General features: G+C 43.5%; 1 protein-coding gene across 1 annotated transcript; it reads right to left on the bottom strand.

The window, feature by feature from the left end:
* Positions 1-1709: 1709 nt before the first annotated feature.
* LOC111383757 (myb-related protein 306-like) lies at positions 1710-3364 on the bottom strand. Its single transcript, XM_023007899.1, has 3 exons — positions 3117-3364; positions 2886-3015; positions 1710-2560 (listed from the first exon to the last, which is right to left on the bottom strand). The coding sequence occupies exons 1-3, from the start codon at positions 3247-3249 to the stop codon at positions 1957-1959; spliced, it is 867 nt and encodes a 288-aa protein (XP_022863667.1). The 5' UTR covers positions 3250-3364; the 3' UTR covers positions 1710-1956.
* Between the last annotated feature and the right edge of the window lie 10184 nt (positions 3365-13548).

Here is a 13548-nt window from a genome sequence, read left to right as displayed (position 1 = left end):
TGAATATAATTACCCTTATATATATTTTCAATCTTGTTAAAATGTAAACTAGTTTTGTCATAAGTTAGAATGTACAATACTAGACATTATTAAAAAGAAAAAGTAGAAGCTAAATTTTATGTAATTTTTTATGTAACAATAATATTTAAAAGTTTATTAAAAGATCAATGAGATTGGAATTTATGAGCAAACTTAGTAACAAAAATCCCTTGATTTAAGCTATCGATGAGATTCGACCAACGAAATTAGTAACATATATCAGATGAAAGTATTTAAATACTTATAAGACTCTTGTATGTTAGTAGGTGTACTCGGAATACCTATATATTTAGATATTTTTTTCCCTATTTCTTGGACTCAAAAAGTGTTAAGATATAAATATAAACAATAACTAAATCTATATTCTCGTAAAAGCTTGACTTCTTTAATGAAGTGTTTCAATATATTGTTTATAAAAGCATAAAATTCAAATTGACTCCATTTTACAATTTCTTTTTATGGCATATGTGGATCCAGCAAGCATTTTTGAGCTTCCCACCCCAAAACGTCAAACGAGTTCACATGTTTCCCTCTCCTACTATTGTGGAAGGAAGAAAGGAAGGGAACTCCAAGATAGCAAGCATTTACCTTATTCAGTAACAAGACTTCCGTGACACTATGCCGTCCCCTACATACAATGGCTATCTTTATACTTCTTTGGTCGGTCGAGAATACATAAAATCTAATGTGTGCCGAGCACCAAACATTTTGAGGAGCACGTTTAGTTGACCTTTGAAAAAAGTTACTTTTAAGTAACTATTTACTTCCAAACATATGTGAAATAACTTACTTCTATGTATAATCTATGGCTATCTTTCTATGTTTTCTGTCGACGATATATGTAACGTAAGTTGAGCAAAATGTTTGGCTAGCTAACCCTTAAAATACGAGAAGTTAAGTAATTTTTTAATTTCAAACATGTTTAAATAACTTACTTTTTTCTTTCTTTTATGCAAAAGAAGTTGTTTAGATTAGCTTAATATCTAAATAAATACTTAACTTATTTCTACCTTTCACCCCCAAAAAAAAAGAAAAAAATTGGGTTTATTTTAAAAATTATCTTTTTACTTAAATAAGTAAACTTCTTCGTCTTTGCCATAGCATAATAAAGGTCTATATCTTATTTTGGATAATTATATTCACATCATAGCCACCATAATTTTTGTTAGCTGTACTATATTTTAATTGTAATGAATGTCTCTAATCTTTGTTCATTTTCGCATCTCTGTCGTCAACTTATTTTCATCATCCTCCATCTTATTGATATTTTCTGACCCTAAATTATCTCCTAATTATCCCTGCAGAGATAAAAAGAAAGTGGCATAAAATTATGTAGATTTCACTTTTTTTGTGGGTTGTATTGACTTTGCCTCTGACATGTATACTCTCTGTCATTTGCTGTGGATTTAATGGGTGCTTCTACTATAGGTTTAATGCTCTTATTCATTTCTCCATCTCTACTCGTCGGTCATAATTAATATGGCTCTATAGTATGATATTCAAGATTAGTTTATATAACCTGTGGTAATCGTGATTAGTATGTGATTGATCCAAGCTTTAAGCAGATTCGACAAAAATAAACTTTTTTAATTAAAATTAAGAAAAAGAACACGTTCAAATTACGTATGGAAGTAAAAATTCACTTATTTTTACCTAATTATAAAAATGCATGTTAAATTCTTGTTTGATCCTTGATTTAATAATTTATCAGAAGCTTACAGACGACAATGGATAGATAAAATACTTCAAATAGTCTAACATTATGTAATCAAGTAAAAGTTGTTAAGCAAAAAAAGAAGAAGCATTAGAGATATCTAACATTGTGGAACCCTAGAATGAGATTGGTGTCTGTAAATTCACATTGATCCTTCCGATTTTTCTGCATCAAATTTTCTCCATAGGTTATTTTTTATTGAACTAGAATATTTGTGGCAGGTCCATCACTTCTTGACCTGCAGTTTCATCCAGCAGCCATGTCTCAAGAAATGACAATGGAGCATCGGTTTCGGCTTTGGGATTCTGATCAATGCCACTGCTGTCAGAACCTCTTCGAGCCGAATAGCTGCTGGATAATCTTTCCAATGCCGTGGCGTTTAGGTTATTGAATGACAATATGGACTCAAATTCATCAGTAGGGATCATATTTTTGCCTTCCTGATCAACCTGTGGTCTATAACACTGAAATGATGGTGCAGCAGAAGAACTACATTCAGTGCGACTATTTTTCGTGCTGATAATGCGTGGCAATTCTTCGCGATTTCCATTCGGGGCAGTGATAGTTTTTGAAGATGATCCCGTCCATTCTTCTAGGAGTCTTGATACATTTTCTGTATTTGAGGCATATACTGAAGAATTATCCGTGTAATTCTTGGATGTAAACTGAAAAGTGGTTGAATTAGATGCCATTTGTGGATCGGAAGTTGAGTGAAATTTGCTTATCTTCTTCTTCAGGTGGGTGTTCCAGTAGTTCTTGATATCATTATCTGTTCTTTGTGGAAGATATGAAGCTATAGCTGCCCATCTGTCCCAAAAAGCAGGTTAAAATTAATCATAATAGGGTTATAATACAGATATACCAGCTAACGAGGCTACTATGAAATATTTATTCACGTGGTTCATCCATGGTTGCCCTGAGGAGAAATCCAGCTTTCAGATATACTGGCGAAAAGAATTGAGATGTAAGGTGTAACAAGGCTACTACAAAAAATTTGACATGTGAGGGGTAAGCTCGAGTCTATTCTAGTTCATAATTTTAATCGTGAAGAAAAAAATGGATTTCTTTATAATGATTTGGTGACATTTTACAGAATTATGTGAGAAAAAATTTAGGGTTCTGAAAACATTACTTGTTTCCCAATAAAGCTTGAAGATGGATTATCATTCCTTCTTCATGTGGAGTGAAATTTCCCCTCTTGATTCCAGGTCTCAGGTAATTAGTCCATCTTAGCCTGCAGCTTTTGCTACACCTCGACAAACCTTAAACAAAAAGGGGAATTGAATCAAAACAAGAAAATAATTGTCCGAAATAATTTATTCGATAAAGATTAAGATCCACTAATTGTGGATGAATGAGATACCGGTGTTTATAGGTACTGAACGCCAGTTTCCGGGGCCATGTTCTTGGATGTACGAGACAAGGATGATGTCTTCTTCCGGTGTCCATGGACCTTTCTTGATACCAACTTTCTCGCAACAAGGAGGCCTTCCCATTTCTCCTTCTCTGTGTATGGGAGGGGAAGGGAGGGGATTCTCAAACAGGAAAAGGAAATTTGAAAGATTGAGAGTGGAGTGGGGGAACTAGCTTCCACAATGCCTCTCTATACCGACACAAGCCTCCTTAAATACAAGGCCACTTAGGCTATCTTGGCTTTTCCTATGCACTTTAAATTAAGTAAAAGGTCAAACTGGCATAGACCTAAAGAAGTCCGTACTCGACCCCACCTAATGTAATTGCTAATGATGATTTAGCAATGAACCGAACGAAACAATGAAAAAGAATTCACATAACCAACCACCGAATCATAATGGAAGTTTAATTAGTTCATCTTTTTTTCCTGATGGAAAACTGGACATGTTAAATTTGATCTGATTGTGTTGTGTCCATAATTGAGGAACAATAATTTGAAAAGTGAATATCGTCAGTAAATGGCCACTGACCAGCAGGCCCCTACCGCATGTACGCAGTGCAATCTTTCTGGTACACTGCAGACGGCCGTTAATGGCGGTTGATGAACACAAAAATTCATCCCTCTACAGTCGGATGAATCTCAGAGAACCAAGTTGTTGACTCAAAAAAATGTTGCCAACAGATGCTGGACCCACCCGCGCACACGTGAGCGAAAGTCCAACACTCTAAAACACGTGGATGGTCTAAAACGAACAGATCAAGGGCGTGGGAGTAACTCAACGGTGCAGGACGAGAGCGTTCGGAATCCGGCGGATGTTCGTAGACCGATTGTACAATAATTATCAATCGATATTTGTAAATGTATATCTAAATATGTATGAACTCGTTTGTATTGCAAGATAAGAGAGAGTTGAGTAAAGTATGATTTCTTGTATTGATTTTTGCATTAGCCTTTGTATGAGGTACATGGGGGAGTATTTATAGTGTCACCAGTTAGATCGTGACCCTTGGTTCGGGATACACGTGGCCTCATCCGGACAATTTACATGTCAAATTGTAGGTATCAGCCACTCCTAGCCTACTATACATTTATTAATTGGCAGAGCCGCTTCTACTAGTGACAAGACTTAAGATTCACACTCATGACAAACGTCTTATCAATCATTCAAGTAAAATCTTTGTGCAGAAGATCTCTTAGGAGAAGTGTCTATGGAAGATGCTGCTTTGTGATTCGGATGTGGCTACCTCGGCTACTGAGTTTCGGCCAACGGGGCCTCCTCCATTCACATAATACTTCCACTTCAAGGCTTCGGCTCCATTTTCATGGTATTTTGGCATGAGAGCCTCGGCCACTTTCACAGAGCTTTGGCATGAGAGCCTGGACCATACATACCACCTCGGCTGGAGTGTCACATGATTTGGCATGAGTGGGCCATAGGCCCCAATGGGTTGGCCAAGTGTGTCAACACGTAACAATAGTCCCCCAAGTCCAAGTATAGTCATTTATGTAATGCGAAGACTTTGATGAAGTAAAGCCAATCAGTTAAGTTGAAAGAAATTTTTGTAACCTAAATAATAGTCCCCCAAGTCCAAGTATAGATATTTATATCATGGTTGGAGTTAGAAATATGTTGTTGTCAAGGAGTGATGAGAATGATGAAGCCGAGGTGGTTTGAGAATCGAACCTGCGAGGCTTGTTATGGCTGAATTGTGATGAAGCCGAGGTAGTTGAGAAATCGAATCTGCGAGGCTTGTTATGGCTGAATTGTGATGAAGCCGAGGTGGTTGAAAAATCGAACCTGTGAGGTTTGTGGAGGCTCATTGGTAATGATTATTCCCCTGTAGTTGTACAAATGATTTGATGTTTTACGCATATTTTTGAGGAAAGGTGGCTGGACCGTTCAACTTCCAAGGCGTCAACTGCCGTCGAATTAAAGTCGTAATTATGAGCACAGTTGGAGCTTCTAGAAGCAGGTGCATTTGGGGAGATGCGTGAAGGACACGGTTGAATCTAAAGTATAGGTTTGAAAAATCGTTTGAATTCTACGCCTCGAATTTGGTTTAGAACGAAGGGTTCAAATTCAATGGGGTTTTGATCAGACGGTTGGGGTTCGTTCTAGCCCTTTATAAAAAGCGAGAGACCCCCATTTTTTTGGATTTTCATTCTTTGCAATATGATTTCCTAAAAACTCCAGTTTTCCAGCTTCCAAACAATCGATCTTCTCGTTTTCCGGCTTTACTCCGTTTGCGTAGTCATTTTCCATAGCTATTTTCATAGTAAATCCTTTGCATTAAGTTCATTCTGATATGGAGTCCACCTCGGGTAGGGAATTAGTAACAATTGCATCGTTCGGCAAGAGGGCGAGTCACAAAGGGGACCTCGAGGTCGAGCAATATGCTATAACCGAGGAGCCAATAGATTACAGTGTGGAGTGGGGGGCGTCCAGAGTGCTTTCAAATATGACTTTGAAAAGGTTAGGAGAAATCAGGGAGAGGAATTGTGTACCTCATTATGTGGAAATGTTGGTACCCGAGGCTAATGAGTGTGCCTGCTATCCGAGACCTGGGTGCATGGCGAAGAGTGAATACCTATTCAGGATAAGTATGCGTCTTCCTCTGCACCCCTTCTTTAGGGCAGTGCTTAGGAACTTTATGTTATCGCCGACTCAGGTTCTGCCAAATGGGTGGAGCTAGTTGGTTGGCTCATACTTCCTGTGGAAGGAAGTGTCACTTGGGGAGGACATGCCTCTCCACGTCTTCATGACCCTGTTCCAGCCTAGGGTGATCGGTAAAGAGTCGAGGGGGTGGTATTACTTAACTCCTTGGGGGGCTCACACACCATTTGTGGTAGGGCTGCCTTCTTCCATCAAGGGGTGGAAGGAGTCGTGATTCTAGGTAAGGGGCAGGTGGCAGACAGTGGAGGGGGACACAACCTTGGCTTGCACAATACCGAGTACCGATCCAGTACTATGAAGCTCGTGAGTCTCCCAGCCTAAGTAGTTTACGTTCTGTATTCCAAACTTTATTTTTCTAACTGTTGAGGGTTGCTGTGCAGATAGTAGTACGAGGTTCGAGTTGAGCAAAGAGGAGTTTGAAGTGATAGAGGACATTTACAAGAGACCTATTAAACTTCGGCACTTCGACCACCTCATCGATCGAAGCCGCTTCTTCATTAATTTTGAATTGATGGCTTTTAAAGGTAAGAGGCTTGAATACTTGTACATTTCTTGCTTTTTGTTTCGATGCTGATGCACTTACTTGGTTTGCAGACAAGTTCAAGAGGAGGGAGTACCCAGCCCCGGACATGGCCTCTATCCTTAGGGCCACATCCAACATGTCGACGAGGCCCCTGAAGCCAGGGTCAAGCGGTGCAAAGGAGGTTCGGGGAAGGTTTGAGCGACTCTCCAAGGAAGGCAGCTCCAGAGTTGTTGAGGAAGGGGCCCCTCAAAGGCCAGAGTAGGCCAAAGAACCTCGGGGAAAGGAGAAGGTCCCCGAGGAGCCGAAGAAGAGGAAGCTGGTGCACACCACTAGCTCATCTGGGAAGTTTGGGATCTCTGTGTCTCACGAAGGGAAAGAAACCCCTCAGCCAAAGCTCGTGGAGGCCGCTTCCAAAACTGTGAAGGTTGAAATGGTACGGCGTACCGAGGCTGATGATGCTGCGGTGAGGACGGTGCTAAGAAGGCAGAAGAGGAAGCTGCCAAGTAGAGACCCACAAGAGTCCAAGGGAAATCACCGAACTTCCTTGCTGGGAGGGAGGAGGTCCTGGTCCCGGCGTTGGTGGAGGCTTTGCCAGCCGAGATCCGAAGCGCTACGGAGAGCTTCTATAAATTTTGGACGGATCGGTGGCAGTTGCATGCCTCTTCCTGTGACTCGACGGACCTAACAAGGGCTCTTGTGAGCTAAAGTGTGAGGACATTTGACCTCATGTTGGAGTGTAGGGAGGCCCTTACTGATTTTCAGATGAGGACCCAATCATCGGAGAAGAGGTGTCTTCCCTCGCAGAGGAGCTGAAGAAGGTCAGGGCCAAGGCAGAGGAAGCGAGGGCCCAAAAAAAAGAAGATGCGGCCAAGCTGGAGTCTGCCTTGGCCCAGATCGTGGCCTTAAAGAAAGAGGTTTATGAGTCCCAGTGTGAGGTGGCTTCCCTTACCAAGAAAGTCAAGGTCTCCAATGACCACCAAAAGGTGACAGCTGAGGCCTTGGAGAAGGCCAATCTGTAGCTGGCTGGGGCCCAAGATGCATACAAATTCTTGGAGGGCCAAATAAAATGGTATGTGGACGAAATGACCAAGGTAAGGGAAGAGGCCAATGTAGCGAGGGAGGAGGCAGTCAAAGATTACATTGCCAACTTCCACAACACAGAGGAGTACAAGAGCTTCAGTGTCTACTGGAGGAATTATGCCTATGCTGAAATGATGGAGAGGGCTGAGGAACTCTTCCCAAATCAAGACCTGTCACAACTGAGATCGGAATTTGTGGATGAAGTGCCTCAGACCCTAGCTGATGAATCGGTTGGGGATGAGGCAGCAGAGGCAGAAAAGAGTTCTAATGCTCAAGCTGCGGAGGCTCCTACTATCGAGGCACCTCCGCCATCGTCCGAGGCTTAGAATAGTTTACTTTTCAGTTAATTTTGATGTACTGACCTCAGGCACTCCTTTTGTAACATTGAAAATCAATGTAATCTTTTTCATTCAATGTTGTTCTTCCAAGTGCATTGGCCTCGTTAAGTAATCACTCTTAAAGTTGATTGATGAATTTAATAATCTTGACTTGATATCCCAACTCCAATCACTTAAGTAGATTGTACTCAAGCCACATGAACCATGACTGATATTGGACTTAAGCAAGTAAATTATACTTAAGCTTAATAACTGTGACCTAAATAAACCTTAATACTAGATTGTCTTTTAGCTGAACTGAGGAAATTGCTATGTCTGATCGAGTTGCCTGAAGCCTATAGTGGTTGGGCCTTGTAAACCAGGGAAAAGAAGTTCGATCCTAGTTGAGCCTTCTCCCAGTGGCATTCAGCCTCGCCAAAGGGAGGCAAGTAGCATGCGCCTCGAAGTTCAAGCGAGGTGGCCCAGAGATGGGTCGCTAACCTCTCCTCCGAGGTGATGACGCTTAACATGGTGGATGATTCATCCATGTTGAGATTTCTCCCAGTTGTGTTTAGCCTCGCCAAAGGGAGGTAAGTGGCGTGAGCCTCGGAGTTCAAGCGAGGTGGCCCAGATATGGGTCGCTAACCTCTCCTTCGAGATGACGATGCTTCCCAACATGGTGGATGGTTCATCCATGTTGAGGCTTCTTCCAGTGGCGTTCAGCCTTGCTAAAGGAAGACAAGTGGCGTGAGCCTCGGAGTTCAAGCAAGGTGGCCCAGAGATCGGTTGCTAACATCTCCTCCGAGGTGATGACGTAGTGCGAGATGAGTTCAATCATGGAAAATTTTATTGAATCATGGAAATGTTACATGAGCTGGGAAAGATCGTCCAGCAAGTTAATACATTCATTGATAATAGATTCGAATGTGCTCAATGTTCCATGGACGAGGTTGTGCCTTGCCGTCCATGTCCTCGATCCGGTATGTCCTAGGTCGGAGGCCTTCCCAATTTGGACCTAAGTACCGGTACTTAGTTCCTTGGAGGAGAGCAAGACTCTCCTAAGGACAAAGTCGTTGATTCGAAATGACCTCTTTTTTACCCTTGAGTTAAAGTACTTCGTCACCTTTCTTTGATATGTGGTGAGCTTCAGCTGGACATCATCTCTTCTTTCCTCAATGAAGTCGAGGTCGAACCTCCGGAGCTTGTCGTTTGTTATTTCACTGAAGTGCAAACGTCGGGGAGACGAAAGTCCGACCTCGACGGGGCTCATTGCTTCTGTTCCGTATGCCATGAGGAAAGGTGTTTCCCCTGTGGGGGTCCTCGTTGTGGTTCGGATTGCCCAAAGCACTTGTGGTAGCTCATCCATCCAGGCCCCTTTTGACACATCAAGCTTTCTTTTCAGGACATGTTTGATGGTCTTGTTCACAGCCTCTACTTGGCCATTTGCTTGTGAGTGGTGAGGTGTGGACAAGTGCTTCTTGATGCCAAGTTCTTTACACAAACTTCTGATCTTCTTGTTATCGAACTGTTTACCATTATCCGAGACGATTAAGTAGGGAATCCCGAACCGACATATAATGTTTTTCCACAAGAACTTGGAGGTGTTTGCTTCTGTGATTTTTGCCAGTGGTTCAACCTCAACCCACTTCGTGAAGTAATCAATAGCCACAATTGAAAGGCTCGCGCCTCCTCTGCCTTTTGGTAGAGGGCCTATGAGGTCTACACCCCACTTCGAGAAAGGCTAGGGGCTAGAGACCGCAGTCAAATCTTGCGATGGTTGTCTTTGAATAGGAGAGAATCGTTGGCATTTGTCACATTTTCATACAAACTGGAGGCCGTCCTTTTTCAAGGTAGGCCAATAGTACCCCTGTCTCAGCATTTTTTGCGCCAAAGATAGACCTCTAAAGTGGTTACCAAACGAGAGGAGAAGCTCCTCTTGTAGAGTACATCATCGATGAAGAGAAAATGAACTGACCTCCTCCTTAGCTTATAAGCTTCCTGCTTATCAGCGGTAAGTATCTGGTCGTTTAGGTAGGCCACGATGGGCTCCATTCAGGTAGGAGTCCCGGTAACCCACATCACATTGTGGGCCTCGGTTGATCGTATGAGAAGGTGTTCTATTGGGACAATTGTGAGTAGTTCGGAGTCCTTGCTACTTGCAAGTTTGGAAAGTGCGTCCGCATGTGCATTTTTCATACAGGGGATCTGGATCAACTCAAACTTTTCAAATGATGAGACGAGGTTCATCACCATTTTGAAGTATGAGGCCATGATTTTGTCTCTGGCAGAGAAGTTACCGTTTACCTGGCTAACGACCAGCTGGGAGTCGCTACTGATAAGTAGCCTCTTCACTTGCATTTTTCTGGCTAACCTGAGGCCCACAAGAAGTGCCTCATATTCTGCCACATTATTGGTGGCCTTAAATCCGAACCTCACAGCTGAGTTCAGCTTGTGACCTTCTGAGCTGATGAGGACAACTTCGGCACCCGAACGGATGTCGCTAGCCGATCCATCTACGAATAAGTTCCACGTAGAAGGCACGACATTTTCCATGATTTCATCTATCTCGGGTAAATTGGCAACCTCTGCCACAAAATCAGCCAAGACTTGGCCTTTTATAGCCGCCCTAGCCTTGAACACGAGGTCAAATTCACTTAACTCCACTGCCCATTTCAATAATCTTCCTTAGGCATTAGGCTTCTGAAGTACCTGCCTCAGAGGAAAGTTTTTTAGTACAGGTATGGTGTGGGCTTGGAAATAGGGCATCAATTTCTTGGAAGCCGTGATCAAGGTCAAAGCGAGCTTCTCTATATCGGGGTAACGGGTTTCCGACAAAAGTAGTGCCTTGTATAGTATACGGGGAGTTGGGTCGCCCCTTCTTCTCGGATTAGGACCGCACTGATGACCTCATTGGAGACGACCAAATACAGCTGAAGAATCTCACCAGGTTTCAGTTTGGGGAGGAGGGGGCCCTAATCTAAGTGCCTTTTCAGGCACTGAAAGGCCTCTTCACATTCCTCGGTCCATTGGAACTTCTTCCTAACTTTCAACACTTTGAAAAATGGGAGGCATTTATCTGTAGCTTTGGAGACGAAGCGATTAAGTGCGGTCACTCGCCCAGTCAAGCTTTGCACCTCTTTTGGCTTTTGGGGGACCTTATCTTATATAGGGCCTCAATCTTCTTAGGGTTGGCTTCAATTCCACGTTAGTTGACCATGTATCCTAAGAATTTTTCGGAGGCAACCCCGAAAATGCACTTGAGGGGGTTGAGCCTCATCCTATACCTTCTCAAGATTTGGAATGTGTTGTTGAGGTGCGTCACGTGGTCCTCAGCTTCCATACTTTTCACAAGCATGTTGTCTACGTAGACCTCCATTGTCTTGTCGATGAGGTCCACAAACATTTTATGGACAAGCCTTTGGTATGTGGCCCCGACATTTTTCAACCCGAAAGACATCATCTTATAGTAGTAAAGGCCTCTATCTGTGATAAAAGAGGTGTGTTTCTTATCGATCGGGTGCATGAGAATTTGGTTGTAGCCGGAGTATGCATCCATAAAGCTCAACAACTCGTGCCCAGTCGTGAAATCTACTAGTTGGTCAATCCTTGAGAGTGGAAAGCTATCATTCGGGCAAGTTTTGTTGAGATTAGTGAAATCAATGCACACCCTCCACTTTTCGCTGTGTTTCTTCACTATAACTGGGTTGGAGACCCACCTCGGATAGGTGGCCTCCCTGATGAAGCTATTTTGGATGAACTTCTAAACTTCTTCCTTCAGGGCCTCATACTTCTTAGGGTTAACACCTCTTCTCTTTTGTCTGTGCGGGACAACCTTAGGATCAATTTTCAAGTGGTGGAAACTGACCTTGGGGTCTATACCTACCCTGTCCTCATACCTCCAAGCAAAGACATCTAGGTTCCTACTTAGAAAATCCTTGATCTTTTCTTTCAAACTGTTGTATAGGCCCTTTCCACTTTCAACAATTTGGATGGGTCTCGGGAGTCCACCGGGAAGCTTTCAAGTTCCTTAACTGGGGATGCTTGAGGTTCGTGTTCAACTATGTGGAGATCTATCTCATCAATAACCAATATTTCTAGCATGGGTGGTACGTCGATCATTTCCACATCTTCTGGTTCGGAGGGAGCATCACCTGGGACATCAGCCATGACTATGTCGGCGATAATCACGTAAACGTCCTGGGGCTCTACCTTTCTAATGGAGCTTAGATAGCACTCTCTTGAGCCTCTTTGGTCATCTCTCACCGTTACCACCCCATTTTTCGTCAAAAATTTCATGCATAGGTGGTGGATGGAGGTGACGGCTCCCAATTCCTTTAGAGATGGCCTACCCATTACTCCGTGGTAGGCCGATCGACTGTCAACAACGAGGAACTCCATAAAGTTCATTGCACTTTGGGGAGACTCCCCCATCTCAATTGCAAGGGTGATCTTTCCTTTCGGAGTGATGCTATCTTCTGTGAATCCGTACAAGGGAGTGGTGATGGGCGTCAACTCATGGTCTAGTATCATCTTGTCGAAGGTAGACCCGAATATGATGTTGACTGAGCTACCGTTGTCAACTAGCATTCGCTTGAGCCCATTCTGGGCTATGACCGCTCTCATCACAAGTGCATCGCAGTGAGGGTAGTGAACCCCTTCAGTGTCCTCCTGGGTGAAGACAATAGGTGAAACTTGATCCCTTTGGGAGCTGTGGCCCACAATATAACTGGTAAGCGGGGGGTGCTTGGCCTCGCGAACATAATTCCTTTTAGCATTTTACGTTTCATCGCCTACGTATGGGCCTCCAAAAATGGTATCCACCTCATGGATAGGGGCCTCATCCTGAGTTTGACGACTCCTTCGGTGTCTACGTGCTTTCCTGGGCCTCTCTGCATCGTGCTCCCTTCGTCGCGGGGAAACATCCTTTTAACGGGGAGTGGCCTCTTCACGTTCAGGTCGGTTGTCATACCTAGGTGGGGGCCTGAGGCAGTTCATTTCTATCCCTGGGGGTTCCTGTTGAGTACGGTGAGCACAGTCTTGACAATTTGTTGTGTCGTGGTCATAGGACTGGTGATACTATTTCTAGGTCCCGAACCCCTGCCTTGACCTCTTCCCCTGCGGGATCCCTGCGGAGTTCCCATCTGCTGGGTGTTAATGACTGGGTTGATATCCTTATATGCCAAGATCGGGATAGCGTTTAGAGTGGTGGTGGCAAGTGCTTGCCCAGAACTCTCATTTCCAGCTTGGTTCATTTGGTAATCCATCAAGTGTGATGTCGGCCCTCTAGCACGATGTCTTTGCAGAGGTGGAAGGCCTCTACTTGCCCTGTTCCTATGCTCAGTCAATTCTTCATTGATGATCTCCCACCTCATCATCTCGAGTAGGGCGTCATAGGTGGTGGGGTCCTGATTTTGCACGTCCCTCCAAAATAGGGTGTTCATGTTCAGGCCTCATCTTAGTACAGATAATGCCTCACGGCCGGTGACTTGCACACAGTACGTCATCTCATCAGTGAAGCGTGATAGGAAGCTCTTCAGGGATTCCCCATGTGCCTGTCTCATGTCTTAGAGGCGTTGGATGGGAGTCTCTCACTCTTTGCTCACAACGAACCTCTTCAAGAAGGTGGTCTTGAATTCGGGCCAATTTCTTATATTATTAGGTGGGTTAACCTACTATACCAAATTTCAGCCGCTCCGCTAAGTGTTAAGTGGAAAGCTCTACACTTCATAGCTGGGGTGGCTCCCCTTAGGCACATGTGAGTTTTGTAAGCGTTTAGGTGCTTTTCAG

Source organism: Olea europaea, unplaced genomic scaffold (assembly GCF_002742605.1).
Source record: "Olea europaea var. sylvestris unplaced genomic scaffold, O_europaea_v1 scaffold2751, whole genome shotgun sequence".
Classification (NCBI taxonomy): domain Eukaryota; kingdom Viridiplantae; phylum Streptophyta; class Magnoliopsida; order Lamiales; family Oleaceae; genus Olea; species Olea europaea.
The sequence above is the reverse complement of the archived record's forward strand: the minus strand, read 5'-3'. Positions and strand labels throughout refer to the sequence as shown.

Bases quoted from the DNA above. Each gene is read 5' to 3' on its own strand.
- LOC111383757 (XM_023007899.1), bottom strand. From the start codon at position 3,249: ATGGGAAGGCCTCCTTGTTGCGAGAAAGTTGGTATCAAGAAAGGTCCA. The intron at 3,016-3,116 runs GTATCTCATTCA...TTTTTGTTTAAG, and splicing joins TTCAGTACCTATAAACACCG to GTTTGTCGAGGTGTAGCAAA. The intron at 2,561-2,885 runs GTAATGTTTTCA...TTTTTGGGACAG, and splicing joins CAAGCTTTATTGGGAAACAA to ATGGGCAGCTATAGCTTCAT.